This window comes from Aptenodytes patagonicus, chromosome 21 (genome assembly GCF_965638725.1).
Source record: "Aptenodytes patagonicus chromosome 21, bAptPat1.pri.cur, whole genome shotgun sequence".
NCBI lineage: Eukaryota > Metazoa > Chordata > Aves > Sphenisciformes > Spheniscidae > Aptenodytes > Aptenodytes patagonicus.
This window is the reverse complement of record NC_134969.1, coordinates 5,417,546-5,442,587: the sequence shown is the minus strand read 5'-3', so window position 1 is coordinate 5,442,587 and position 25,042 is coordinate 5,417,546. Positions and strand designations below refer to the sequence as shown.

The following is a 25,042-nucleotide window of genomic DNA, read 5'->3' as shown; positions in this document are numbered from 1 at the left end:
CTAATTATATCCTCCTCCCCATAAATGACCGGTCCCAGCTTCAGCTTCAAATCCAGGGTATGGGTTGGGGGTTTTTTAACGCAGGAGAAGCAGAGGTATTTGTCCCTGTGTTGGGGTGCTGCATCCTGCATCGGGGTGCTGCATCCTGCGTCGGGGCAATCCCCTGGCACGAACAAGGTCCTGGGGCAGGCAGCTCCTCGCAGAGAGGTGGCTGGGGGTTACAAACTCCCTCGGCAGCCCCTGGGTTTTTTTTGCAGGGGATGTTTTTTGTTTTCAGCGAGGTTTTTTGGTCGTTTTTTTAATGCACCCCAATAAAATGGCAGCACAGCCCCGCCTGGGTGCTCCCACCAGCAGCACCGGCGCACAGAGAGCTCAAGGAGGCAGCGGGACAGCCAGCTGGTGACAAAAGGGTGACAAGAGGGTGACAGCCTGCGCACACGCTGCCACCACCCACCCCACAGGACACGGTCCCACCGCAGGTCACCAACCTGCTCGTCCTTGGTCTCTTGATCTGGCTGGGACGCTGCCAGGCGGCACCAGGGGATGCTCCTGGGGGGCAAGGGGGCTGCGCAGCCCCTCCCAGGGTGATACAGCAAGGACCCCGGCGTCCCCCAGACCCCTTCCGCTTGTTCCCCGTTAATCCACCACCGCTGCCAGGGTCCCCCCCCGAGCCCCCGACCCCACCGGGTCCTCAGCTTCCACCAGGATCCGACAGCTTTCCCAGCCAGGGCAAGAACAGAGCTGCAGCAAGAGCTATGCAAACGGCCAAATTCCAGTTTTTAAAGCTTATCTTAATTCCTGCCGGCAAAGCCGGAGATGGGGATGGAGAGGAGGGGGCGTCCCTGCCCTGCTGCGTCCCAGAGCTGGGGGGGACAAGCAGGACCGTTCCCGCCAGCCGGAGGGTTGATGCACTATCACAGCTCATCGGCACAGCTGGGGTTATTTTTGAGCCCTGTCTATGTGTTGGCATTACAGCAAAAAGCTGCTCCAAAACTCATGACGGGGAAAATAATTTCCAAACCTCCCACGAAATGGGAGCCACAGAAACGGCCCCGGGGCATCCCCCGGTTGAGACTTCAAACCAAAGGACGGGATTCAGGCACACATCGATACCGTGCTTCACTCGTTAAATCCTTCCTCTGATCCTCAGTTTAAGGTCGGTTTGAATCAAGATGCCGGTCCAGGCGAGCTGTCACCCCCGCTTTGTCACCGCAAATAACAAGTCAGCCCCTCTGCGTCCCCCCTCAGCTCGGCTGCAGCAGTATAATTTAATTTAGTTTTTGGGCTCTTCTCTAAAAGCCCACCTAAGTGCTCTGTGGAGGAAGAGAAAAGACTCAAAAAGCGCTAAATAATATTTCAATCAAACAAATGAAAAAAGAAACAAGTTTCCAGCAACGTTCCCTACAGGAAAACCATCAATTTGTTAACACAAAAGTCAACGACGAGGTTTAAGCTGCAAAATCAGCCCAGAGGGGCTGTGCACAGAAAGCCTTGTACCCATCCCAGCAGAGTCCTCACGCGGGGTCTCCGGCCAAATTTTCCCCCTTGTGGGGTCAGCAGCCCTTCCTTGGGATTCAAATCAGGTCTTTGAGGATAACTCGGTGCCTCCAATAACCCTGGACGTGAATCTGAGAGCCATGAGCTCCCAAGGATTTTCTCCCCAGCTTTGGGCTGAAGCCCTGCTTGCCCGCAGGGAAGGAGCAGCTCTCCCCATCGCGCTGCCCGTCCCGAGGGTCCTGCCTGCAGCTACCTGCATCCCTCCGGGAAAAACCCAAAACAGCCCAGCAAGAAGAGGAGGGAAGAACCCGTTCCCTCCCGCTTCCCTGTCTCGCTGAGTTTTTCCTCCTACAAAACCACCGAGAGATAAAAATAAAATTAAAAAAATAAATAAATAAAAATCAAAGAGCTATTAAAAGGCAGCAAAAGGCAGGCAGGATGGCAGGCAGAGGGCGGCACTGCCAGCCAAGAGGTGCCAGGGGACCAGGTCCGAGCGTTGCAGCGCCTGCCTCCAGGAAATCGCTTTGGAAGATGAAGCCCGGCGGTGCCTCCTCATGCGCCCGTTTTCCTTCTCAACACGTCAGAGCCAGCACGGGAATAGGGTACCCGCTCCCCTCTTCTGCGCCGAGCCCCAGGACGAGCATCTCCCAGGGGAGCCCCAGCACCAAGGGCTGATCTGCCACCGCCACGGGGTCCTTGGACAGACCAGAGTAATTCCCCGGGGAGCCAAAAATCAAGCTTAATTTTTCAAGGTTTTTACAGATACGCAGCAGGAGCTTGTCAGGAAGCGATGCCGGAGCTATCAGCTGAAGGAGCGACTCCTCAGAGGGGATGGAGGGACACGGAGCTCATCAGGGTGGGGACAACGGCTCGGTCACTCCCCGACACGGCCGTGCCGGGGCATCGCGACGCGGCTGCGTGGGGAGCGCGACGGCAGCTCCGTGCATGGAGAGAGGGAAGAGCCAAGTAGGGAACAGAAACTCCGATTCACGGAGGGTTTTCTAGTGTCACTGAGTTTGGAAGGAAAACCTAGGAAAAAAGTCATTCGGAAATAAAACCCACCCACAAATATGATGGTTTAGTATTTTTGAGTACAGCTGTGCAGAGCAGAGGGGCCCGGGTGCTCCGGTCCCCAGGACCGGGCTATGGAGGGGCAGGAGGGCACACACCCTCCACGGGGAGTTTTTGCCACAGCTTCTCCCAACCCCATCTCCTTTGAACTTCCAAATGCAAATTCAACCAGTGACAAAAAGAGGGGCCTGCACCTCTCCCGGGGAGACCCTGGAGCTCCGCAGAGCATCCTTGTCCTCGAAGGGGCACCCCGCATCTCTGCAGGGGTGAGGACAGGGACCCAACCTCGGCTCTGTCCCATGCTCCATCCTGGACCTGTCCCATCCAAATTCATACAGGGCTTAACCTAAACACCCTGTTTTATTTCGATGTTCATTAAGTAACCTCAACGCGTGTTTCACCCCAGGAGCTCAAGAAATCAGCCCGATTTCACTCCCCTGTCCCATCCCTGCCTGCTGGACCACCCCACCACCCGGTCCCCTGCTCCTCAAAGGCCTTTGGGATCCGGCCGAATCCTGCAAGCCCTGTGGGTGCCCAGCAATGCCAGGTGCAGCAGAGCAAGGCACACGCTGTCCCTCCTCTCCCCAGCTTCGAAACAGCGGGGCTTCTAGGAGATTAGATATTGCAGAGCCTGAAGGCAGATGTGGACCAGCCTGGCACGCAGAGACAATGCTTGGGGGAGAGCAGGAGGAAAATACACCCGAAGCATCCAGGGAGAGGTATTTTGGTGCAGACACAGCGACGGTGCATCCTAATGCCTGCCTTACCTGGCTCCCTGCAACTGCTCCTTTAAAAAACAACAATAAAGAGCTGGAAAAAAAAATCACGATTGCAACATGGGAGAGACCCATCCACGGGAGAGACCCGTCCCTTGGCTTTACGTGAAAGAGGGAGACAAGTCAAGATGGGAAGAGAGGGGGGAAAAAACCAAGCCAAACAAGAAAGGAAAAAGAAAGAGGGATGCAAAGGTAGAGGCGGGTGGCCAGCAGCCAGCATCCACTCCAATAAATCCTGTGCTCCTTGAAACTAGCTGATCTCCAATAAAAATTCATTTTAATCTAAGACCAGGAGACTCCTTTAGAAAGTGCTCCCTGGAGAGGCCCCGGTGCTGTGAAATACTCTTCACCCACCGAGCTGCTGGGGGGAACCAAGAGGGGTGATAAGGCTGCAGGAGCCTCATGCACAGCTCCCCAGGCATGCCAGGGTGAAACTACACAAAAACGGGGTCCCTGTACCCACTGGGTGCCCCAAGACCACGAGCAAACAGTATCTCCCCGGTATTAGGGGAGCCCCCAGCTATGGGGACGAGCATCCCTTTGGGTGTCACCATCGATCAGCATCGGGGAGGGGGGCCCTTCCCGGGGACCGGACCCTGCGATGCTCCATGCTCACAGCTCAGCCTCATAGCATCCCACCTGGGACAGTTGCATCCACTTCCCCATCAACTCTGGAGTTTATTTCTTAAACTTTGAACTCATTTAAGCCCCCAACTCTTGCTAACCCACGGTTATTTCCTCAAGCAGAGAAAGCAGCCCCATTCCACCTTACCCCTTCAGCCCCCTGCAAGCCCACAGGCTTTAAACTCGGGCACTTTGCTGCAGGTTTTAAATTACAGCTGAAAATCGAGCAGAAAACCCAACTAATTACATGTTTAAAACCCTCCATCATGAGCCATCTCAATCCCCAGCTCTGCTTCCCTCCTCACTGCCCTGGGAAACCTCCCCCAGGACACAAACAAATTAGGATAGTTCAGTTTAAAGCAATTATTTGGAAAATCATCATGGGAGAGCAGGGATCTGTCAGCAGTCCTACAGCCAGGCTAAGGGTTGTTTTGCCCTCACCCAGCGCCCAGGACATGCCAGCGGGGACGGGAAAGGAAGGAAAAGGCGATGGGAAGAGGAGAAGGTAAAGGAAGAGGAGGGTTAGCGGAGGGGAAAAGCCAAATTAAGCCCTGGCATGAACAAAGCATGAGATAAACAGCTGGAGGCAGATTGATGGAGCAGTAAAGAGTTTTCTGTAAAGCAATTAATGTTTTCGTAAAAAAAAAAGTCATTTTTACTATCGAGCTCTAAACCAGCTCTCTTCTCTCTCTGCCCATCTTCAGCATGGGACCTGACCTCCGGGCTGGGCAGGAGGAGCCGGAGCGCCGGGACCAGGCAGCAGCCAGCGGTCCCGAAAACGAGGAGCATCTCGAGCCCGGTGCATCTCACAGAGCAAATGGGTACAGGGACACCTCAAGGGGGTCACAGCGGGACGCAGTCCGGAGCTGGGAGCAAGCAAAGCCCCCGAATGCCACCCAGGCACGGTGCCCACACCAGCCTCGTGGGAGAGGGGGAGCTCCCCACGGCTGCCGGCTGGCTCTGCTCCCCCAGCCTGGCCATCAGAGAGGAGCTAGACCCAGAAAATAACAAAAAACAGTTTAAAAGCAATGAGGTTTTAAAAAAAAAAAGAAAAAAGTCCATTTGCATTTTCTTCCTTTCAGTTCCCGAGACTTCGGAGATGCCTCCAACGCACAGCCACGAGCCCTTCCCCACACTTGCAAGAGCCAGAAACACACTTTTTCCCCTTTTCCACATCTCCCAGAGACGGGAATTTCTCATGAGTCTGCAAAAGCAGCACAAGCCAACGCACCAGTGAGGAAAGAGCCGGCGGTGGCTGCAGATCCCAGGCAGGGTGAGTGGCTCCAAAGGTGCCCCTTCACGACGGGATCTGGGTGCATCCCGGCTGGCAGCAGCTGCCACGCTCGATACCAGATGGGGAATTTGGCATCACCGGAGATGCTGCCGGGAAGCATGGAAAGCCGCCCGAGCTGCTGCCATCCCGCTGCCGCAGGCTGAGAGATTCCAGGGCAGAGGGGACGTCCCCCACGCAGCCCCCAGGCCAGCCTGGGGACCAGGGCTGGGGGTAGCAAACACAGCCATGGTAGAGGTCACGTGCAGAGGGAGTGGAGCTGGAAATCTTGGCTTTCCACCCCAAAAATACACGCCTGGACCGTTTGCAGGCTTCCCCAGCCGCCTTCCCCAGGGTGGGTTGGGGTGGCATGGGGTTACACCCCACCAAGGCAGCGACACGGAGCTCAGAGGTACCCAGAGCCATCCGATGTCCCTGTCCCTGCTGTGCTGTTAAAAACCCTCCTCCCCCCAGCAGCGGCAGGGTCCCCTGTCCCCAAGCGACGCCCTCCCCAGGGCCACGCAGCATCCTGCCCCACCGCGCTGAGGACCGACACAGCTCATCACACCTTGCCGGCAGGCACAGCACCACCCTGCCCACACAACCGAGGACAAGTCAAGTCCCAGTCGATCCCCACCCCAGGCAACAGCCTGAAACGCTGTGGGAATTAAACCAGGAGAAGCCGTGCGGTTTGGCTCTGGGGTACGGGATCGAGGGGTGGGTTTGGAGCAGAGGTCCCTGGGGACGCGGGGGGATGAACGTGGCTCCACTGGGGGCCGGGACTCACCGTGAGGCAGGTCGGCCGTCAGGTGTGGCATCATATAGCTGCGGACGAGCTCCCACCCGAAGTCATCGTCCTCACCCTGGCTGTACTCGCACTGGTTCGGGTCGCCGTCCTCCTCGAAGGTGCAGCCAGCTGCGGAGAGAGAGACCCGTCAGTCCTCACTGAGACCCCGCAGAGCGACTCGTCCCTCCCCAAAAGCCCTGCCAGCATGGCGTGCTGCCCCTCCCGAAATGCGGGGCGACCCCAGGCATCCCCCCACGTGCACCCGTGAGCAAGGGTACGGTCCTGTCTGCTGCTAATCCCCCTTCTCTCCCATTCGGTTCCCCCACCAGTGAAACGAGCTGGCAGGTCTCAGCTCCCAGGGAGGTCTCAGCCGCGGAGGCAGGATGCAGCCCCCAGCTTTGCTTCCCGGGCGCCGGTCACCGAACAGGGGGGTTTCTCCCAAGAAACAGGCACTCGACTGCAGCGGTCGCACAAGGATTCACAAGACCCCGAGGGCTCCCGCAAAAAGTCCTGCTTTGACTTCAGCCCTCCGCCTGCCCACGTGTGTTTTGACCTTGAGCTCTTGGGGGTCTGTCCGTTGCCTGACACGACAGCGGCAGGTCTCAGCCGGGACCTCCAACAGCCCACAGCAATCACACCCCTACAAATGCGTCACTGAACCCCCCGCTCCAGCTGCGGGCTGGCACTTCTGAGCCCTTTTATTCATCTTTCGGGGCTTTGGGGTTGTTTTTTTTTATCCTTTGCAAAGAGCAAAGGCGAAAGCCACGTACCACCTCCCCGGTCGGCAAGGTGCTCGGCTGAACGCGGAGAATCGGAATAAATGCCAAGAGGCCACTTGTCCCCACGCGTGCTGAGGCGACACGGTGACAGCACACTGAGACACCGGCCAGCCCCCCCCAGCCCGCATCCAGCCCCCCCAGCCCGCATCCAGCCCCCCCCAGCCCGCATCCAGCCCCCCCCAGCCCGCATCCAGCCCCCCCAGCCCGCATCCAGCCCAACCCGGAGCTCTGGGGCTGGCTTCGCCCATGGGGCCGCTCCGGGCCAGTTTGTTAACACTGACCTATTGTTCCATTAAACCCACAGATTACAGGCGGACCAGGGCGCCAGCGCTAATTAATATGAGCCCCTGGGCTGACGAGGGCAGGCACGTTAAGAAAGCCCTGAGCAAGCAGAACGAACAAAGGCAAATACCCCCTAATGGGCCAGCATGAAAGCAGAGCGGGGCCAGGGGATTATTTCTTCTGGGTTTTTTTTCATATTTTATCCCCAAATTACATCAGTAATTCCCTCCGTCACCCGGGGATTTGCCAGTTAATGGCCTCGCTGCTGCAGGCACGGGTTGTGCTTCCCCGTGCGGGGGCATGCTCAGACGCGTCGCTTGTGCAAACACGAGTCCAAACACTGGAAAAAACCCCATAAGATGCCCAGAAAATTAAGATTCACAATTCTTTCACATCTAAGAACAGATCTGGGGCTTTTTCCCCTCTTTACACTCATTTTTTTTAAAGCAGGAGCGCGCGCTCCAGCTTCATCACCAAGTTGTTGGGTTTTTTTCCTCTCAGAACCACAAGAAACTTCTTTTCAAAAAACTAAAAGCAAATTCTTTCCTATTCATATGCCTGGAGGCACCGAGACCTCACAGCTTTCTTAAAATCCTTCCCAAAATGGAGCGTCTGCCCAGCCCACGTGCGGATGTGCCCCCGCACCGCAGACCCTGGTCCTCGGCTCTTTTGGCTCTCGCCACAAGACACGCTGGATTTTAAAGAGTCTGAAAGTTGGCTGCGCTTTCTAATGGGAGAAAAAGCACAAATCTGTCAAAATTTTCCAGGAAGGAAAGAAAAAAAAAAATTTTTCAAAATAAAACAGTGTCAGAAACTAAGTGCCAAGTGATTTTAAAAAAAAAAAAAAAGCCCAAGTGTTTCTTTCAAGATCTGCTGCAATGGGATATTCTGGGAGGGAGAAATTTGTTCTTAGTGTTGGGTTTTTTTTTTTGTCTGAGAAACCAGAGCAGAGACAAACAGCGTTTCAGGCTGGCAGAGCCCCGTTTCCCAGGGAAAAGCGATTCTTTCACCCCCTATAAACTATTCCCAGCATCTAACAACATCGGGGGAGATGCAACCTCCTCCTCCTGGGCTGCATCTCCACCACCCGCATCCCGCCGCCATCCCCAGCGCAGCCACTGGCACCAACTGGTCCCGTGCCTCAGTTTCCCCACTGCTCCATCACCCCAAGGCTGGATCCTCGGCCACCTGCTAGACGATGCCCAGGCTCCAGGAGCTTAAAATGCAATTACGAGGAGTAGATATTTTGCTGGCGGAGGCACAGCTGGCCGAGCCGATCCGTCTCCCTCCTCGGACAGGTTTATTGTTATGGCTTTTCCCAGCGCGAGCCTTCCCTCCCATCCGCTCCCCCCATCCAGGACGCGAAATGAAGGCGGCTCGACCGGCCGCTCCACCTCACCAACAAATTTGTCTATGATTTGTATATACAGGGAAAAAATAAAAAGGGTTTTGCAGAGCCTTGGTTTCCATGAGCAATGGGACGCTTTTGGCACCACCTCTCCCCATCCAAGGGCAGGGCTGGGGAGAGGCTCGACCTCCAGCCCCTACTCCCTCCCCATCACAAGATTAATAGGGGCATAAAAATTAACATCTGAGCAATTAAATGCCAACATCCCAGCTCCAGAGGGGGTGGCTGTGGGTCCCCCAACAGCCGTGGCAAGTCAAAGGGGGTAAACCCAGAGTGGCTTTCAGAAAATTAAGGTTTCATCAACACGTTTGCAAGGAGGGCAGGGAGGCTGCAACCCAAAATACCCGTCTGCAGCAACGGGGATGGTTATACCCATCCTAAGGGCTGATGGCAGCGGGACGTGGTCTGTGGGAGCCGGCCGGGACCGCTCCCGGTCCACATGCTCCCTGAAAATCACCAGGTGGAAACAAGGAGCCCCCAATTCCCAGCTCCTGCGCTGGCTCGAGGCCAGGGTAACAGCAGCTCCGGGCGGTGGGATGAAGGCAGTGAGCGTGGGAGGTGCGACTCGAACGCGAGAGTGGCTAAAAATACTACCGAGGGCATGATGGTCTGCTCCCCGGGGGCGCGATGCATCCAAGAGGATGCCTGAACACCCCAAAGTCGCCTAAACCCCTCCAAACCCAGAGCCTGTGCCAAGGACGAGACGCACCCCGTTAAACACCCTGCGGGGCAGCCCAGCATGAAGCCCCCGCAGCACCGCGGCGTGCCCAGGCAGAGGGGAGGATAGGGACGAGTGCTAACATGGGGGTTAAACACCAGATGAACCAAAATTTTAAAAAATAAAAGAAAGAAAAAAAGAGGTGGCTTGAGGGATTCACCGGGGAGACAGGTACCGGTGCCTCTCAGCATCCCCTGGGTACCGCTGCTACCCAGCATCCCGCTCCCTGGGGATGGAGAGGAGGAAAGCCGGGGAGGGGGAGAGGAGGAATGAAGGATTTGCAAAGAAGAGGGAGGAAAAGAAAGACCAAACAAACAGCCAAGTACAATGGACGGCGTCTAATTCAATCTCCGTTGCCACGAAGGAACGTGGCTGCCTGCCCACCAGCCTGCCCAGCACTCTTTCACCCGCCGAGTCTATGTTCCTCTCGCTTCAAAGTTAATTGCACGCTTAAACCTTTTCTGTTTAACCTCCTGCACCGTGGGACGTGCTCCACCAGCTTCTCTTTTCTTTTATCGAGCAGCCTTGAAAAGGCTCCCACGCTAAAGGGCAGCCTGGCACCATCTGTGGTGGGATCATGACGGGATCGCATGCTCCCGTACCCCGAGGGGGGTAACGACACTGCCCAGACCCTTCGGGGCATCATCGGATGGGGATGCTACACGAATAACATACCTAAAAGTGGAAAGGCTTTATAAAAAAAGGGTTTATACCCAAACTTTAGCAAGCGTGGGCTCCCCAGAACGATGAAATTCAGGGTGGGAGCCCAGGACTCCTGGTCCAGGACGAAGCAGAGCCAACCAACAGGAAAAAGCCCGTTTTGCTCCCGTCTTGGCTTAGCCAGGACTGGATGAGCCCCACGGTCATCTCTGGGGTGCAACATCTTAGGGGCACAAGCCCCCAGCACCCCATGCCTCACGGCGCAGGCACCAGCCGGGAAAGCTAACACAGGTGACCTTTTGGAGTCAGGATTAATTTTTCACCCCCGGCCTTCTCCAGCAGCTCCTTCCCCCCATCCCGGGTAATTATCGGCAGGAAATCAGGACTCGGGTACCCGCAGGACACACCACGCATCGCCCCGGCTGCCGAGCGGTCGCATGCAAACACCCCGCGCAGCAAAACAGGGCTATGACCCATCATCACCTTAAACACAGCGAGATGCAGCGGGGGTGAGCATCTCCCAAATCAGCATCTCCCAAATCAGCAGTTTTCACTGATTCCCAGGAGCAGGGACAGAGCTGGAGGCTACACGAAGTCACACAGCCCCGGACCGTCACCCAAGACCTCCCTTAAGCACACATGAGAAAAATGCGCTTTTACTGCACCAAAGGATCAAGTTCTTTACAGAGGATAAATGGTTAATGCCACTGCTGCAAATGGGGAAACTGAGGCACGCAGGTGATTTGGCAAAGTCCCGTAACACCAGCGGCAACTGGCATCGTCCCCCGGGGACGGCGGAAAGCCCAGGGAGCCGGGGTTTGCTGGGATGCACAACCCCGCTCCAGCGGATGCCGGCGAGATGCCATCCCTTCCCCGGCGCCCCCGCGGAGCCGAGCCAGCCTCCCACCGCCCAGATCCCGGCTGCTATTTAAAGGCGATTTCCTTGGCACGCTCCTACGGGAATGTGCCCCGGGAAGGAAACGCCGGGAGCTGCTTTCCTCCGGGCGCCAGCAGACACGGGGGATAGGGAACACATATTGCAATTCATCTAAAATTAGACACACTTCTTATCCAGCAAGATCTCGTACGTACCATACCGCAGGCTCCCGGTCGAGGTTATTAATGGATAAGGGATCGGAACCGCCATTTCTATCTGCGGGGGGCTCAGACTCCCGGGGGGATGATGCTATACAGGGGTCTGGGACTCGCTCAGGGGGGATGCGGCACCGAGGAATCCAGCTCAGCAAGAAAACCAAGATGCAGAGCAGGTCCTGTGCCGCAGCATCCCGGCATCTCACACCGATGGAGACCCCCACCGCACAGAGCACCCCATCAACTCCGCGGCCAACTGCAGCCAAGCCCAAACACCCCAGGGTTTCGGTCTCAGCAGTGGGAAAACCTCTTCTAGTCCAGGCAAAGGGGAGCTAAATCTGCACTTTGCACACTCAAAGGGCCTGGGGCACAAGCGCAACAGGCACCTGCAAATGTTTTTGTGCATTACACACACCGGAGATTACAATAAACACCCTCCCTGCTCCTCTCTGTTCCCCACTTCTGTGAAACAGAAACGTTTACAAAAAATATTACCGATTTCCTGGCCCAAATAAAAGCTGATTAGAAGAATATGGAAAGCAGCTCCATTAAAATTCTCGCCAGTAGTTTGTTTTGCTTCTCCAAATCATTTTAAATATTGCATTTAATAGAAAAATAATTTGCTCAGCTGTAAGAAACATCAATTTGCAACTTGAAGCCTTGTATATTAGCCAAAGAAGCTAATGTGTAAACATTAGCAGCTCCAATAACGCATGGGGTTTAGCCAATGCAATTCCAGGGAGAGAGCAGCCAGATATTAAGACGGAGGATTTGCATAATAAGTCACTTATGCCTGATAACCTCAGTGTTTGGAAAGCGCAGGACTAGGAGAACAATATCCGTCTACCAGCAACTACAGAAGACATAAATCTCCTTTATTTTTGCCTGTTAGACTCTTTATGGTTTTTATCTGCAAGTCCCCGTGGAGGTGTTAAACCTCCCGCAGCAAGTGCCCAGCCCCTGCTCTGGCCCCAGGAGCCTCTGCGGGACCACAGGCACGGGGGGAATTGGGAGATGCGGATTCATTATAGGCATCCCCAGGTCTCAGGAGAGCAAATACAACTGGGAAAATACAACTCTGAAGGGTTTGCAATGCCACGGGGCCGGCTTGTGCTTAGGCAAGGACCAGGTGTGCCGTGCATCACCTTATCATGAAGATGCATTTAAAAGCAAAGGAGGAATAATTGATCTTGCCAGTCCGAGTCTTTCCTTGGGGCACATCCAGCTGCAAAATGCAGCTCCCCTCCCGCCCCCCAAAGCAGCTCCCGGGGGGTTCAGCACCGCTGGGACCAGGGTGCTGCATCACCCTGATTTGCAACTCCCCGGCTGTTTTGCAGTGACGCTGTGGGGCACAAGCCGGGAGGTTTCGGCCCCACGGCCTGGAGCGGACGCGTGTATTTAACACCCCATCCAAGTGCTGTCCCTGCACAACGCCTGGATCCGGCCAGGGCTGCTCCCGGGGGAAGGACCAGCATCATTTCTCCGTTATTTATACCCAGGTCGGGAGAGGTCCTGCAGCACAGAAACGCCCTCGAGCTCCCCGGCCAGGAGGCCACTAACCTGCAACACAAGTGCTTTAATAATGAACCATCACTTAATTAACATAGTCAGGGCTGCCACTTCGACTCCATAGGAAGAAAAACAAGGCAGGCTTTTGGAAACCTGCGTCCTGCCGTTATCGATTGCTTATTGCGCAATTGCAGCTCCTGGGCTATGGAGCCACCTGGCACCTTTGGGGGGGAAAAAAAAAAGGTAAAAAAGGGAAAAAAAAAGATTAAAATAAATTAAAAAAAAGGGAAAAAAGAGGGGAAAAGAACTCATTTCTCTCCCAGCTCCTTTATTATCATCAGGTCCCCATGGCCCTGCTGAAGTCTATCCACCCCACATGCCCATGGGCCCAGAGAGACCAGGACCGTGAGCCCCGAGGGTGAAACGCTGCTTTCAGGGAACCCCCGAGGACATGGAGATGCTCCCTTGGCACGAGTTCAGGCAGGGAAAGCAGCTGCCCCTGGAACCAGCAGCAGCATTGCCGCAGCCCTGGGGGACTCCGACACCAGCTCCGGCTGTAGAAATCATGGGAAAGACCAAGTTTTCCAAACCACCTTTATCCAGGGGATAAAGACCTTCGGTCTCCCCCACCGCCACAGCCTCTCGCCCCCCAGGTACCACCTCTCCGCAGTGATGGATGCGGGAGCGAAGCACGCCGGTGGGCTAATCCTCCTGCGATGGAGCACGTGCCAGCGCCAGCAGGGCCTCGGGGAGGCAGCTCAGCCGGGTTATTTATGGCCTTTCGAGGCGGAGAACGGAGCCGCTTGCATTGTCGAAGAGCCCTCACGCGGCAAAACCAGCCGGCGACGGAGCTGCACGGTCCCCGCTGTGCCCAGCATCCGCTCCCCAGCCCTCAGGAAAAATAAGAGTGGGAGGAACAGGAGTGGGGAGGAAGGTTGGGGCAGAGGAGGACCACGTCTCGGTGCAATGCGAAATCCAGGTCGACGTCCTCCTCCTCCTCCCGTTGCACCGGGAGAGCTGGGAAAAGCAACGTGGGAAGATTGACACCGAGGTTGAAAGGTGGCAATGCGGCTGACGTGGGCAAATCAATCACCCACAGGCCCGGCTGCCAGCGCCGGGGAGGCGTGGGCTCAGTTGAACCTTTGCTATTAAATGGGGGGGAACAGACAGGAACTGCTGGGAGGTTACAGCCACTGGCAGAAGCCCCCGTGGGGGGAATAAAAAGGCGCTCTATGCCCAGGGAGTCCGTGTCACGGCTCTGGGGAGCGTGCCGGACTGAGACGGGCACCCTTCAGCCAGACAAAGGTGGGGATACGGCTAATCGAGCCCAAAAATCCCACCAGCGCGTGTGTTTTTACCAGTCCCCGAGTTGGGCTCAGCCATCCCTGGCCAGTGCTGGCTCGGGCATCCACCCATCCCTGAGGCTGAGGTAAAAACCAGCAGCTCCACCAAACTCATCTGGGGGTCTCCCCCAGCATCCCACTGCCACCCAGCGCTCCCAGAGGTTAAAACCTCTTTTAACCAGGCAGGTAATTTCCTCAGGTCCCCCGGGGTGCAGGCACCCATGAAGACGTTAGGTATAAAAGCAGCTGGCGCTTAGGGACGGCACGTTGTAAATTCAGAGTCACAGGAGCCTGAGGATGCCTTTCCCCAACAGTTTATTTATTGCTTTTAATACCTCTCCTCCGTCACTGGCACCACTGGCTGCAAAGCCAGGTTTGCTTTGCAAATAGTAAAAAAAAAAAAAAAAAAAAAAAAAAAAAAAATCAAATTTCCTTTTTTACTGGAAAGCTGCTCAAAGTCCAGCCTTCTCCCTTTATTTTCATAGGACCTATAAAAACTCAGCTGAGACGCAGGCAGGCACCCACCCCCTGCCCCTCTCCAGCTCCGAGGGCGAGCAGGCAGGCAGGAGCACCGCACCAGCAGGGACACCACAGCGCCACCGCACTGCTGAGACCTGGTAGACTCGGTGCACGGATGGGTCTGAACCCACCTCCCCGAAAGCAAAACCCTGAGTTTGGTCGCACAAGATGAACTTGCAGCCGACAGCCAGGGTGCAGGATGGATTCACGGATGGCGCTGGCAGCTGAGAGGGCACGCGGTGCATCCACCCATCACACATCCCGACGCCTTCCTTCCCTGTTGCTCCCACACAGGGACCTGCTCCCCAGCCCCACGGCAGCACGCCAAACCCCCTATCCTCCTTCTGCCCCCACCCTGCTGGGGTCTGTCCCCCCCACTGCACGCAGGCAGGGCAAGGCATCACCCTCCCTGCAAGCCTAGAGAACCCCCAAGGCTGGATTTTCAGCAAGCTCCCGGGATGCAGCACCCAGCCACACCACGTCCCCCCCACGGGAAGGGCTCAGGACCCTCCATCCAGCTCCAGGGAAAGGAAAACTGCTGCCGAGCAGAGAGCAATGCTGGGCAGGGGGGCTCGCCTGCAGCACCCCCTTCAGTCCCCCCCAAATCACCCCCACCACAGCAACTCTCACCCCACAAGACCCCACTACTCTAGCCCCCCTGCTGCCACCGCTCCACCGTTTCAGACACCCAAAGCCTCATTCCTGGTATTTTCTTCCCCAACCTTTTTTTGTTTTTTCCTTGCTCCTGCAGACCGGGATGCAATCGCTGCCTCGCCCCCATCCCAGCACAAGCATCTCACGCTCCCCCATCCCACAGCCACCCACGACGGGGTGTCCCACTACTCCCCCCAGGCCCAGGCATGGCCCCGCTGGGACCCCACTTGCAGCCCTCGCTCTGGGCAGACAGTTTGACCAAGGCACTGTGCTCTCACCCTGCCCCGCTGCCAGGTCCCAGAGCTGCCCCCGGTCCCCGCCGGGGGGCTGACCTGCAGCATCCTCAGCCCACGCCAGCGTATGCACTGGTCATGCGCTAAAAACCCTGGGATTACACTAATTATGCAGCAATAACTGAAAAGTTTGGTGGAGCGCATGGGTGGTCAGAGAAGAGACCCTGCAGTGGTGCTGAAAGTGCATGCAGCAACTTGCAAACCCCACGTGAGCACCTCGCACCCCCCTCCCCGCACGCATCCTGCCCCGGCCCAGTCCCAGCTCCCATCCCTGACCGGCTGCAGCCACTGAACCCAGCCCAAGCAGGACAGCCCAGCCGCCCCGCGGGAGGAAAGGCAGGAGACGACCCCCCTGCACAGAGAAATGCTGTTCAGAGCCGGGCACGGTGAGCAGCAGGTCCCCAGACAGGAGCCCGGGTGATTTACTAAATAAAAAGTTCAGCTAATAAAAAAAGAAATAACCCAGCGCAGAGATGTGCTGCTTTAGTTTGGTACTGTTATAATCAAAGGAAAGCAGGCCAATTGCTGGCTGTGGAAAAAAAAAATCAATGGAACGTTATCACTCAGCAGACAGCTCAAAATACAGTAAAAAATAAGCAGCGCGGGGAAGAGTCCTTGGGAAAAGCCCCAGCTGGGCATTGGCCAACCCCCCCCATCGCATCCCCATCCCCACAGGGAGAGGCCAGAGCCTGCCCTGGCACCGGGGGGCTTCGAAAGTCACCCCCAATCTGCTCCTTCTCCAAAAACACGATGGAAAGCTCCAGCACCCACCTCCATGGGGTGCAGAGATGGGTGCCCCATTGCCACCAAAAACACAGAACCAGACGTCCCAGAGGGGACTTCAAGGTGCCGGGGGGCAGGGGGGTGACCAGGGATCACCCACCTTCGCTAATTCAATTAGGCAAATTGCAGCACCTAGTGATTATGTGAAGAGCATTTATTCTGCTAATTACACAGGGTGTTAACATCCCCCTGCTGACGGGCAGGGATGCGCTGTTGCAAGGTTAGGAGCGTCGCATGACCCAGGACCTGGCACATGAGGATGTGTGGGGCTGCCCTGCCCCATGACGGGTCCTCGTCCCCCCACGGGTGGGCTGCCAGCGGCAGGGAAGGGGCTTCGGAGGAGACACCATCCTTGGGCAGATCTGCCTGGACTTGCTGCCCCGGTTTTAAAATCCCTGCTGTTGAACCCTCCACCATCACGGCTCAAGATGCAGGGGGAGCCAAGGCACCAGGGCCGCGCAGCACGGGACAGGGAGGGGGCTGCACCCCGAGGAGCCCTGCAGAGCATCCCCAAAACCAGAGCAGCTCCACGGACACCTCCTCCAAATCCATCCAAGCAAGGAAGTGCAGTTTGTCCGTAGTCCATCCCTCCACCTGCCTTCACCTCCGTGAGCAAGCAGCCACGATGCTCCATCCCCTTTGGCCCGTCAGAGAAAAAGCCATTTCCACCATCTCCTGTCACACAGCAAGAAGACCCCCGGGCAGCACCCCAAAGCTGAGCCCCCCGCAGCGGGGGAGCAGCTGGGCTGCAGCAAGCGTTTCATCTCCTCTCCCAGACTGGCCACCGCTCCCGGTGACATTCCTCCTCCCGGTGACATCCAGCTGCCCCGACCAGCGGCTGACGGTCCGATTGCAGGGTGAAACACGCTGGACCGGAGCAGTGCTTGCTCCTCGGCTGGGCTAATTGGGCTAATTAGGCTGAAGGTCTCCGGCACGAAGCAGCATGCCAGGCTCAAATGCCCAGGGACTGCCACAGCTCATCTCCACGCGCGGTCATCTGCAGGCACCGAGAACGGCCACGGGGACAGTGGCCTTGTTAAGACGCATCAGGTCATCGGTGTCCCTGTCCCCTCGTCCTGTGAGAGCTCAGAGCATCTGAGCCAGCGGCTGTATCCCGGCCACAACCCTGATTAACTTAACGATGTCGAGAAAGGTCTGATCCACATGGGGGGGTCCAGGAAGTCAAAGCAGTTTACTGGCTTATGGAGGGCTCCCCAGCACCCGGCGGGTGCCGCACTGGGGCAGAGCCCAGCACCCAGCGCAGCCCCGGAGCGGGGAGGGATGGACCCTCTGCCAGCCCCGTGCAGCCAAGGAGGGCTGCAGCTGCAGGGAGCCAGGGAAGTCTGCACCAGCACAACTACCTTGTTGTGGGCGATTCTCCAATATTTTTCAAGCCAAAACAAAAAAAAACACACACCAAAAAAAACCACCACCACAAAAAATAGCGTATGACAAGCAATATTCAGAGAGATTGCTCTGGCTGCAACACAGTTACACCCCCCAGCTGCAGCAAGGGTGCAGTGCTCCGCTCCCTACTGCATCCCTGTCTGGGATGGGGGGCTCTCCCCAGCCCCCTGCCCGCCCACAGTCAGAGCCCACCCCTGGGGGGACCAGCCAGAGGGGTCCCCAGGCAGTGGGGTGCACCGGGGCATGGCAGACACAGCATCCCCGCTCCCCCATCAGTGACGGGACTGCCCAGCAAAGTCATCGCCGTCTCCCCCCGTCGCTCTCCGAGCTGGGGCCACCGGACCCAGTGCAGGATGCTGCACGGTAGAGCAGGGTGCAGGAGGGACACAAGCACCCACCCACCCTTGCCCAGCTCCCCTTTCCCCCAACATCTGGAGCACTTCAAGGGGCAGGAAGGTCAGGAAACAATCAGTTTATGGCCAAACACAGTTGGGAAGCTCCTTCCAGCTGTGAGTCTGTCAGGCACGGCAGGGTCGCACACCGGGACCCACACGGCCCCACTGAACCCCAAACTGCAGGAGCATCACCCTCCCTGCACTCCCACTGCAGCCCTGCCTCCACTTCGGAGTGAGCAGCCGCCCTGGCACCCCGACAGCCAGCCACCCCCCCGGAACAGCCCCCACACCCCCCTGCAGCCCCACAGCAAGGGGGGAGCAGGGGGAGCTTTGCTGTCCTGCTCCTGCAGCAAGCAGAGCACCAGCACCCTGATTTGGGGTCCGGCAGAGGTGCACAGGGACAGAAGATGGGGATGGCCCCATCCTGGCTCACAGAGCATGCAGCTGCCACGATCCACACTGGGATTCACTCTCCAGGTGGGAGAAATTGGGGTGCAAAGCCTGAGCCCCTTAAACCTGCAGGAAACCCATGGGCTACGCCAGGACATCTGTGTCACCTCCCCGCCCTCCCCCCCCCCCCCCAGCACACAGGCACAAGCGGGTGCTGCAAACCAGGGCTGCGACACCCCAGGCAGGAGCCGGAGGAGCACAAAAGCAGCCAGGGGGATGAGCTGCAGCTAACCACCGCCCAGCAAGCAGGAACAACACTCCTGATTTAAAAAAAAAAAAACAAGAAACCAACAAAAAAACCACAACCAGCTCGGAAGGGCAGCCGATGTGCGAGCCCCCCCGGTGCCAGCAGTAGCTCAGGGGGACAGGGCTGCCCCCGCAGGCAGGGGCTCTGCCTTTGCTTTCCAGCAGCTGGAACAGAGCTGGACTTTGGCTTTCGATCCAGGCAGAGGGTGTAGAAGAAGCCGCTCCCGGGGCCAGGAAAGAAAACGGCTCAGGGAACACCCAGGGAAGTCCCCCCCAGCACTCGCCAGCTCCACAGCCCTCCTCTTGCTCCCCAGAGATGCCCTTCACCCAGCAAGGAGGAGCAGGTCCCGTGTCCCCAGGACCCCCTCCAGCCAGGGAAGGCCGGGGCACCGCAGGCTGGCACCCCCTTCTCCCCCACCCGCATCCAACCCAATCAGCAGCAGCTTCTGCCAGGCCACCCACAGCAGAAAGAAAAAAAGCTCCATCCCCAGGAATTCTTTATTTTAAGGCTGCCAACGAGGAGGCAATTAGCTCCGGGGGACTAATTGCTGGGAATCCTCCTTGTCCGGAGGGGAAGCCTCAATTTCCCCGAGTACAAGGTGGGGGGCTCCAGCCTGGAACAGGAGAGCAGGATCCAAGGAAAGCTGCAAAACAAATCCCAAGCTGCCGTCAGGGAGAAGAGGAGGTTTGGGAATCTTGACATTTAATCACGCAGTAACTAAAGGTTCCCAGACATGTCTAATAAGACAATTATAGTGCATGTTAATAATAGATTATTAAAAAGCTTATTTATGGAGGTTTAAGCAGGCAGATGGCAGGGCTGTGTCGATAAGGCTCTCCAGAGCCTGTGCTACCTCCCAGCTCTGAACTTGCAGCAGGGATTTACCTGCCTCTGCCTTGCCAGCCCCTCGTGCTTAACCCTTGCATGACTGCCCAAAGCAGCAAATCCCTGGGGAGGGGCTGCAGCCAGGAGAGGATTTTTATGGGGTGCTTTGGGGTGCTCAGGGCTCTCAGCCTCTCTGCAGAGTGAGGATGGGGTATGGGTTGCGTGCGATGGAAAAGCTCCATCCCGGGTGCAGTCAGGGGGAAAACCAACATCAACAGGCAGCAGGGAGGTTGTCACTGCCAGGGCAGGGGTCAAAGCCACCAACAAGCATCTGCCTTTGTCTTCCAGGAGGCATCTTTGTTCCCCAGCAGCCCTGATCCTGCTGGCTTTGCACCGGGAAAGCTCCCAGGGAAGCTGGAATGGGGCTGGTTTGTCTTAGTTTGGAAAACAAAGGGAAAAATGTGCAGTGCGGGCCAGGAGGTGACTCACCAGGATCCCTGTTCCCGAGGCCAGGGCAGGTCCAAGCACCCAGAGGAAAAACATGAAACAGGAGTTTTGGAGCAAGGAGAAGAGGGCAAAAACAGTGCAAATACAACCACAAGTCTGGGGCATGGGGGGAGGTGGGGGAAACGGGCATTGCCACCCTCCACCGCGGAGCTGCGGATACAGAGCCAGAGGGAAAGGTCCATCCAGCAGCATCAGCATCACTCTGAGCATCCCTAAATTCTGCTTCACCCCCCCAGACGGTGAAGATCCACCATGATCCAGTGCATGGAGAGGGGATACAGGAGAGCCAAGGGCTGGGGAGGCAGGAAACCTCCACCCCAGGCATACTTGGGTACATCAGCAAGAGTGGGATTTTCCAGAGCATCCCGATGCAGGAGGCTGGAGGGGGGGGGGGGGGGGAGGGGGAGGGAGTGTTGCACTGTCTGGGGGCTCTGGGAAAGGTCATGGCACTCCCAGGGCATTAAAAATACACACATAGGAACAAGCAAGAGAAACAGACTCTTCCCCAGCACAGCAAAACGGGGGGGGGGGGGGGGGGGGGTGGAAATCCAAGCCTGAAACAAGCTGACAAGAAAAATGTAATGCTCTTGCACATTTTATGTGCTTGGCAAAGGCAGGGTGAGGAGAAAAAAATGCCCTGGCATGGGAGAGCCCATTGCCAGCCAGGCAGAGGGAAATAAACACTGGGCAGAGCAGGATCAGGTACCGGAGCACCAGGAGAGCACAAAACACTGACCCCGTCCCCAGCACCCCAGGGCTGGTGCAGGGGTCTGCCAGCAGCGTGCGTCCCTGCAGCACCCAGGCACAGCCCCCAGCTCCTAAACCCCCCACCCAGCCCCTGCCCTGGGATGCACAGACGCAGCACCCCTCTCCCCCCCATGCCCCCCACTGATGAAGATGCTGCGGTTAACGGCAGGGGCACGGGGACGCCAGGCAGATTTGTTCCGCTCCCCAACCCCAATCCCAGCCCTGGGGACAGCGTCTGCTCGGCAGTTCCCATTCACTCGGCTGAGACAACACAGCCGCCGTGGAGTCGGGGTCACCTGTGCCACCTCCTGCCAGCCTGCAAAGGCTGTCCTGGGGTGGGGGGGGGGGGGGAGGGTGACATGACCCTCGGGTGGCCCCAGCCCTCCTGCCTGGCCCCAGCGAGGGGCTCATCCAACACAACCAGCAACCACCACCACCCCCCCCCAGCTCCCCCCAAACCAGCCCTAGTGCCACCAGAGATGCCACCAACCCCAGTCCGGGGCTCCCCGGTGGCACCAGCCTCCTAAGTGGAAGCTCCAAACCCAAATATTTTATTTACTTAATTGCTGCTAACGCAGTCAAACCCAAGTGCAAACAGCTTCCGCATAATTACAGCAGGAGTGCCACGCAGCACCGGCAGCTGCAGGCGCACGTCCCCAACGCACGTCCCTACTGCCAGCGCTGTCAGAAAACAGCCCGGGAGCACGGGGAAGGGGGACACAGCCTGGGGTACACCTGGAGAGCAACTTATTGCTAAAGTTTCGGGGTGCACAGGTGCAATACAGAGGAGCGGAGCTGTACCCTTTCCTAGCAGGGGAAGGCAAAAGGAGGAGGAAAGAGCTGAGCCTGCAAAAGCCACTGCCCTGTGGCCCAGCCTAGAGCGCTGCAAGCCAGCCTGCTCCCAACCGGAGGCCGGGAAAGGCTCCGTGCTTTATCGCAAAGAGCCCGGAGAGGAAAGGTGGGGCCAGCAAATCACACTGGTGACAACTCACAGGTCCCCGTCACAGCCAACTGACACCACAAGAGCACAAGACACCAGCCGGTTTGGAGGTTCAGCAAGCCCCTTTCAACACCACCCTGGCCCCAGCCCCCCTCCCCATGATAAGCACAACAGACAGGCACAACAGCTTAGTCACTCTGAAATCTTAATGAATTGCAAAAGTTTGCACGCTCCCGGAAGGAGCAAAGAGCATCCCGAGCCGGCGGGGAGGCTGCAACCGCAGCACCCAGCTTCTCTCCCAGCTCAGCCACTTGCTCATCGAGCTCAGCCAGTCACAGGCATGCCGTGCCTCAGTTTCCCCACCCGTGGAAGGGATCACGCTACGCCCTTTCTTTGCAAGGGAGCAGGCAAGAAAACCACTTGTCTTCAAAATATCCACAGAGCCAAGCAGCTGGTCCTCCCTGTGACTGGCTTTGGGGTCTCTGGTGACCCCAGAGCACATGCAGCTGGCTTAAAAAAAAAAAATTTACCAGCCCTGTCTGCCATGCAGCCCCAAGCCCCACAGGGACAAGCCGGGTGATGTCCCCGCAGCCAGCCAAGCTGCATCAGCAGGAGCAAACACCAGAATTCACGTAAAAAGCAGCCGGTGGTGAGGGCAATAGACCTGGAGAGTTGGAAGCAGACCCCTCACCTCCTGCTAAACCCAGCCCCTCCGGCTCCACCGCGGAGCTGAGCCTGCTCTGCATCTACCAGGAGAAACGCTGAAGTAAACATGCTCCTGATTTACACCAGGAGTGGGCTCGATCCTGCCCTTTGCAAATGCCATCTTGCAGGGAAGGAAGCCCACGGAGGGGAAAGGGTTTGCTCGGGGGGGGGAGCCTCCCCACAAAGCCCCCCCAGCCCCGCTCCACCACCAGCACCGGGTCCCCGCTACCATCCCTCCAGCCCCTCGCAGGCTGCTGCAGCTTAGCCGTGACAGCCATCAGAGAAAGACACACACCTCAGGACTGGGGAGCAGCACAGCTCAAGACCCCGCCTCTGACACCCGGGGGGGGTGCAGAAGCCCCTTCCTCTGGCAGAGGACTCGGAGCCCCTCACTGGCTGCATGCCTCGGTTTCCCTAGTGCCTCCTTGCTCTGCCCCGAAGCACGGGGCTGCTCCGTGCACAGATCAGCATCTCCCCCTACCCCAGCACGACTCTCCCCGCTCCAGCTGCCCCAGTAGAATATAAGCCCTTTCCTTCCCCATCTCCTCCCCCTCGCATGAGCTGTGGAGAGCCTCAGCTGCTTCGTATTTCCCCCATCCATCCACCATGCCCCCCTCCGCACGGGTCAGCCTTATTTTGCTTACTGCTGATGGGTGTCACTATTTATATTTTTTGGAGAGAGGCCACTACCCAAAAACCCCAATGCACCAGCACGGGGACAGCATGCAGGTGAGCCGCTTCGTTTTTAAGGTAAACAACAATCAAAGAACCAGGCAAAAACACACCTTAGTGCACAGAGCATCACCCAAGAGCTAGAGGCTGCAGCACCAGGGTCCCTTTGGAGCCAGGCACCAGCTCCCTCCTACCCTGTGCCTCAGTTTCCCCTGCAAAAAGCACTCCCAGCCCCAGGTAGCACCTCGGGAGCCCCAAATTCACCCACCTCGCAGCACCCAAGCCCCGCTCCTGCCTCCCGAGGGGGTCGGGAGCGAGCTGCGCCCCCGCACCTTGCCTCTGCCTTCATCCCTTCCCCAGCCCCTGCATGCAGGGTCAGGCCACGCTCCTTCCCGGGGGGGGGGGGGCCGGGAGAGGCACAGGTCTCAACGCTCAAATGCTCAAGGGAAGGGGGAAAGGCGAAAAAAAATTAATTTTAAAAAAAAATACCGATCGTGCTTTGGTAAAACTCTAATTATGTCCCCGTGACATAAAGAGAGCCGGGGAGGCTGCAACCGGAGAGCGGCCTCGGCCGCCACCTGTTCCTCCCGAAGGGTGCCCAAATCCCCCCGGCACCCTCCGGGACCCGCCCCGGGCCGAGCGGTGCTTGCAAATAAATAACTGGGATCCCGGCGCCCCTCGCCCGGGGCTGCGGCTGCTCCCTGCCCCAGCCGGGCTCCCGACGGCGGCGTGCGATGCCCGGTGCGCCATCCCCGCTCGCTTCCCGCCTGAGCGATTAAACCCTGGCGGGGCTCCCCCTGCAAATGAACCCCCGCTGCCACCGGGGTGAAGTTTTCCTTCCCGGGGGTGCAGCGGGAGGGGAGGACGGATGGAGGTCGCCCCGGTACCCGCGGAGCGAGAGGAGGCCGCCGGGCTCGGGGCGGGCTCAGCTCCGGCCGTGCAGACGCGGGGTGCGAGGGTGCAGCCGAGCCCCTCCGCCTGCCAACGGGCCGGGCGCGCTCCGCCGAGCTCCGGCCCCCGGTGTCCCGAACTCGACGGCCGCTCGCTCGCCCCGAGGAAGCCCCGGCGGCGGGACGGGCAGGAGCTGCCTTGCACCGGGAGCGGCGGAGCCCCCCTCTTGCCCACCACCGGGGGTGCTGGGGAGCGCGCCCCGAGCTCGCAAGCGCCCACAGAGCAAGCGGGACCCCCCCCCCCGCCAAGCGCACACCCCTCGCCGGTGCCCCCCCCCCCCCCGTCCATTACCGGCGGGCGTCTCGGTGTCCAGCGCGCAGACCCGCAGGGCGAGGGCGAGCAGCAGCGCCCGGGCGCTTCGCATGGTGCGGCCGGGGCGGGAGGGGGGCGGCGGGGCGGAGGGGCCGGGGCCGCCGCCGCCGCCTGCGGGCCCGCGGTTCCGGCGCGGCGGCGCAGCGGGGCACGCGCGCCCGCCCCGCGCCTCAAATAGCGGCGGCCGCGCGGCGGCGGCTCGCTCCGCCCTGACGTCAAGCGCCGCGCGGGCCCCGCCGCCGCCGCCGCCGCCGCCGCCGCCGCCGCCGCCGCGGGCAGGCCGGGGGCGCCCCCTGCCGGCCGCCTCGCGCAACACGCGGCCCGAGCCCCGCCCCCGCCTCCCGCCCGCGGCGGGGTTGTGAGGGGGGGGGGGAGTCCCGGTGGCTGCGGGGGGGGCGCACGGCTACGGGAGGGGTTCCCCGGCTGCGGGGGGGCGGGTGCAAAGGGGTGCAGGAGGGTCCCCGGTTGCAGGGGGGGGGTCCCCGGCTGCAGGGAGGTCCCCGGTTTCAGGGGGGTGCACGGCTGCAGGGGGCTCTCCGGTTGCAGGGGGGGTACCTGTTTTCAGGGGGGTGCACGGCTGCAGGGGCGACCCCGGTTTCAGGGGGTACCTGTTTTCCGGGGGGTGCACGGCTGCAGGGGGGTCCCCGGTTTCAGGGGGGTGCACGGCTGCAGGGGGGTCCCTGTTTTCAGGGGGGTGCACAGCTGCAGGGGGGTCCCCGGTTTCAGGGGGGTGCACGGCTGCAGGGGGGTCCCTGTTTTCAGGGGGGTGCACAGCTGCAGGGGGGTCCCCGGTTGCAGGGGGGTCCCCGGTTTCAGGGG

The 25,042-nt window shown here is 58.6% G+C and overlaps 1 protein-coding gene across 5 annotated transcripts in view; it reads right to left on the bottom strand.

Moving 5' to 3' along the window:
* The window catches only part of PTPRU (protein tyrosine phosphatase receptor type U), an 82,796-nt gene extending 58,521 nt beyond the window's left edge, over positions 1-24,275 (bottom strand). For all 5 annotated transcript variants that reach the window (XM_076357613.1, XM_076357614.1, XM_076357615.1 and 2 more), the window contains exons 1-2: positions 24,203-24,275; positions 6,026-6,154 (exon numbers count right to left, since the gene is read on the bottom strand). In XM_076357613.1, coding sequence (XP_076213728.1) covers positions 6,026-6,154; positions 24,203-24,275 — 202 coding nt within the window. The remainder of the gene's footprint in view (positions 1-6,025; positions 6,155-24,202) is intronic.
* Between the last annotated feature and the right edge of the window lie 767 nt (positions 24,276-25,042).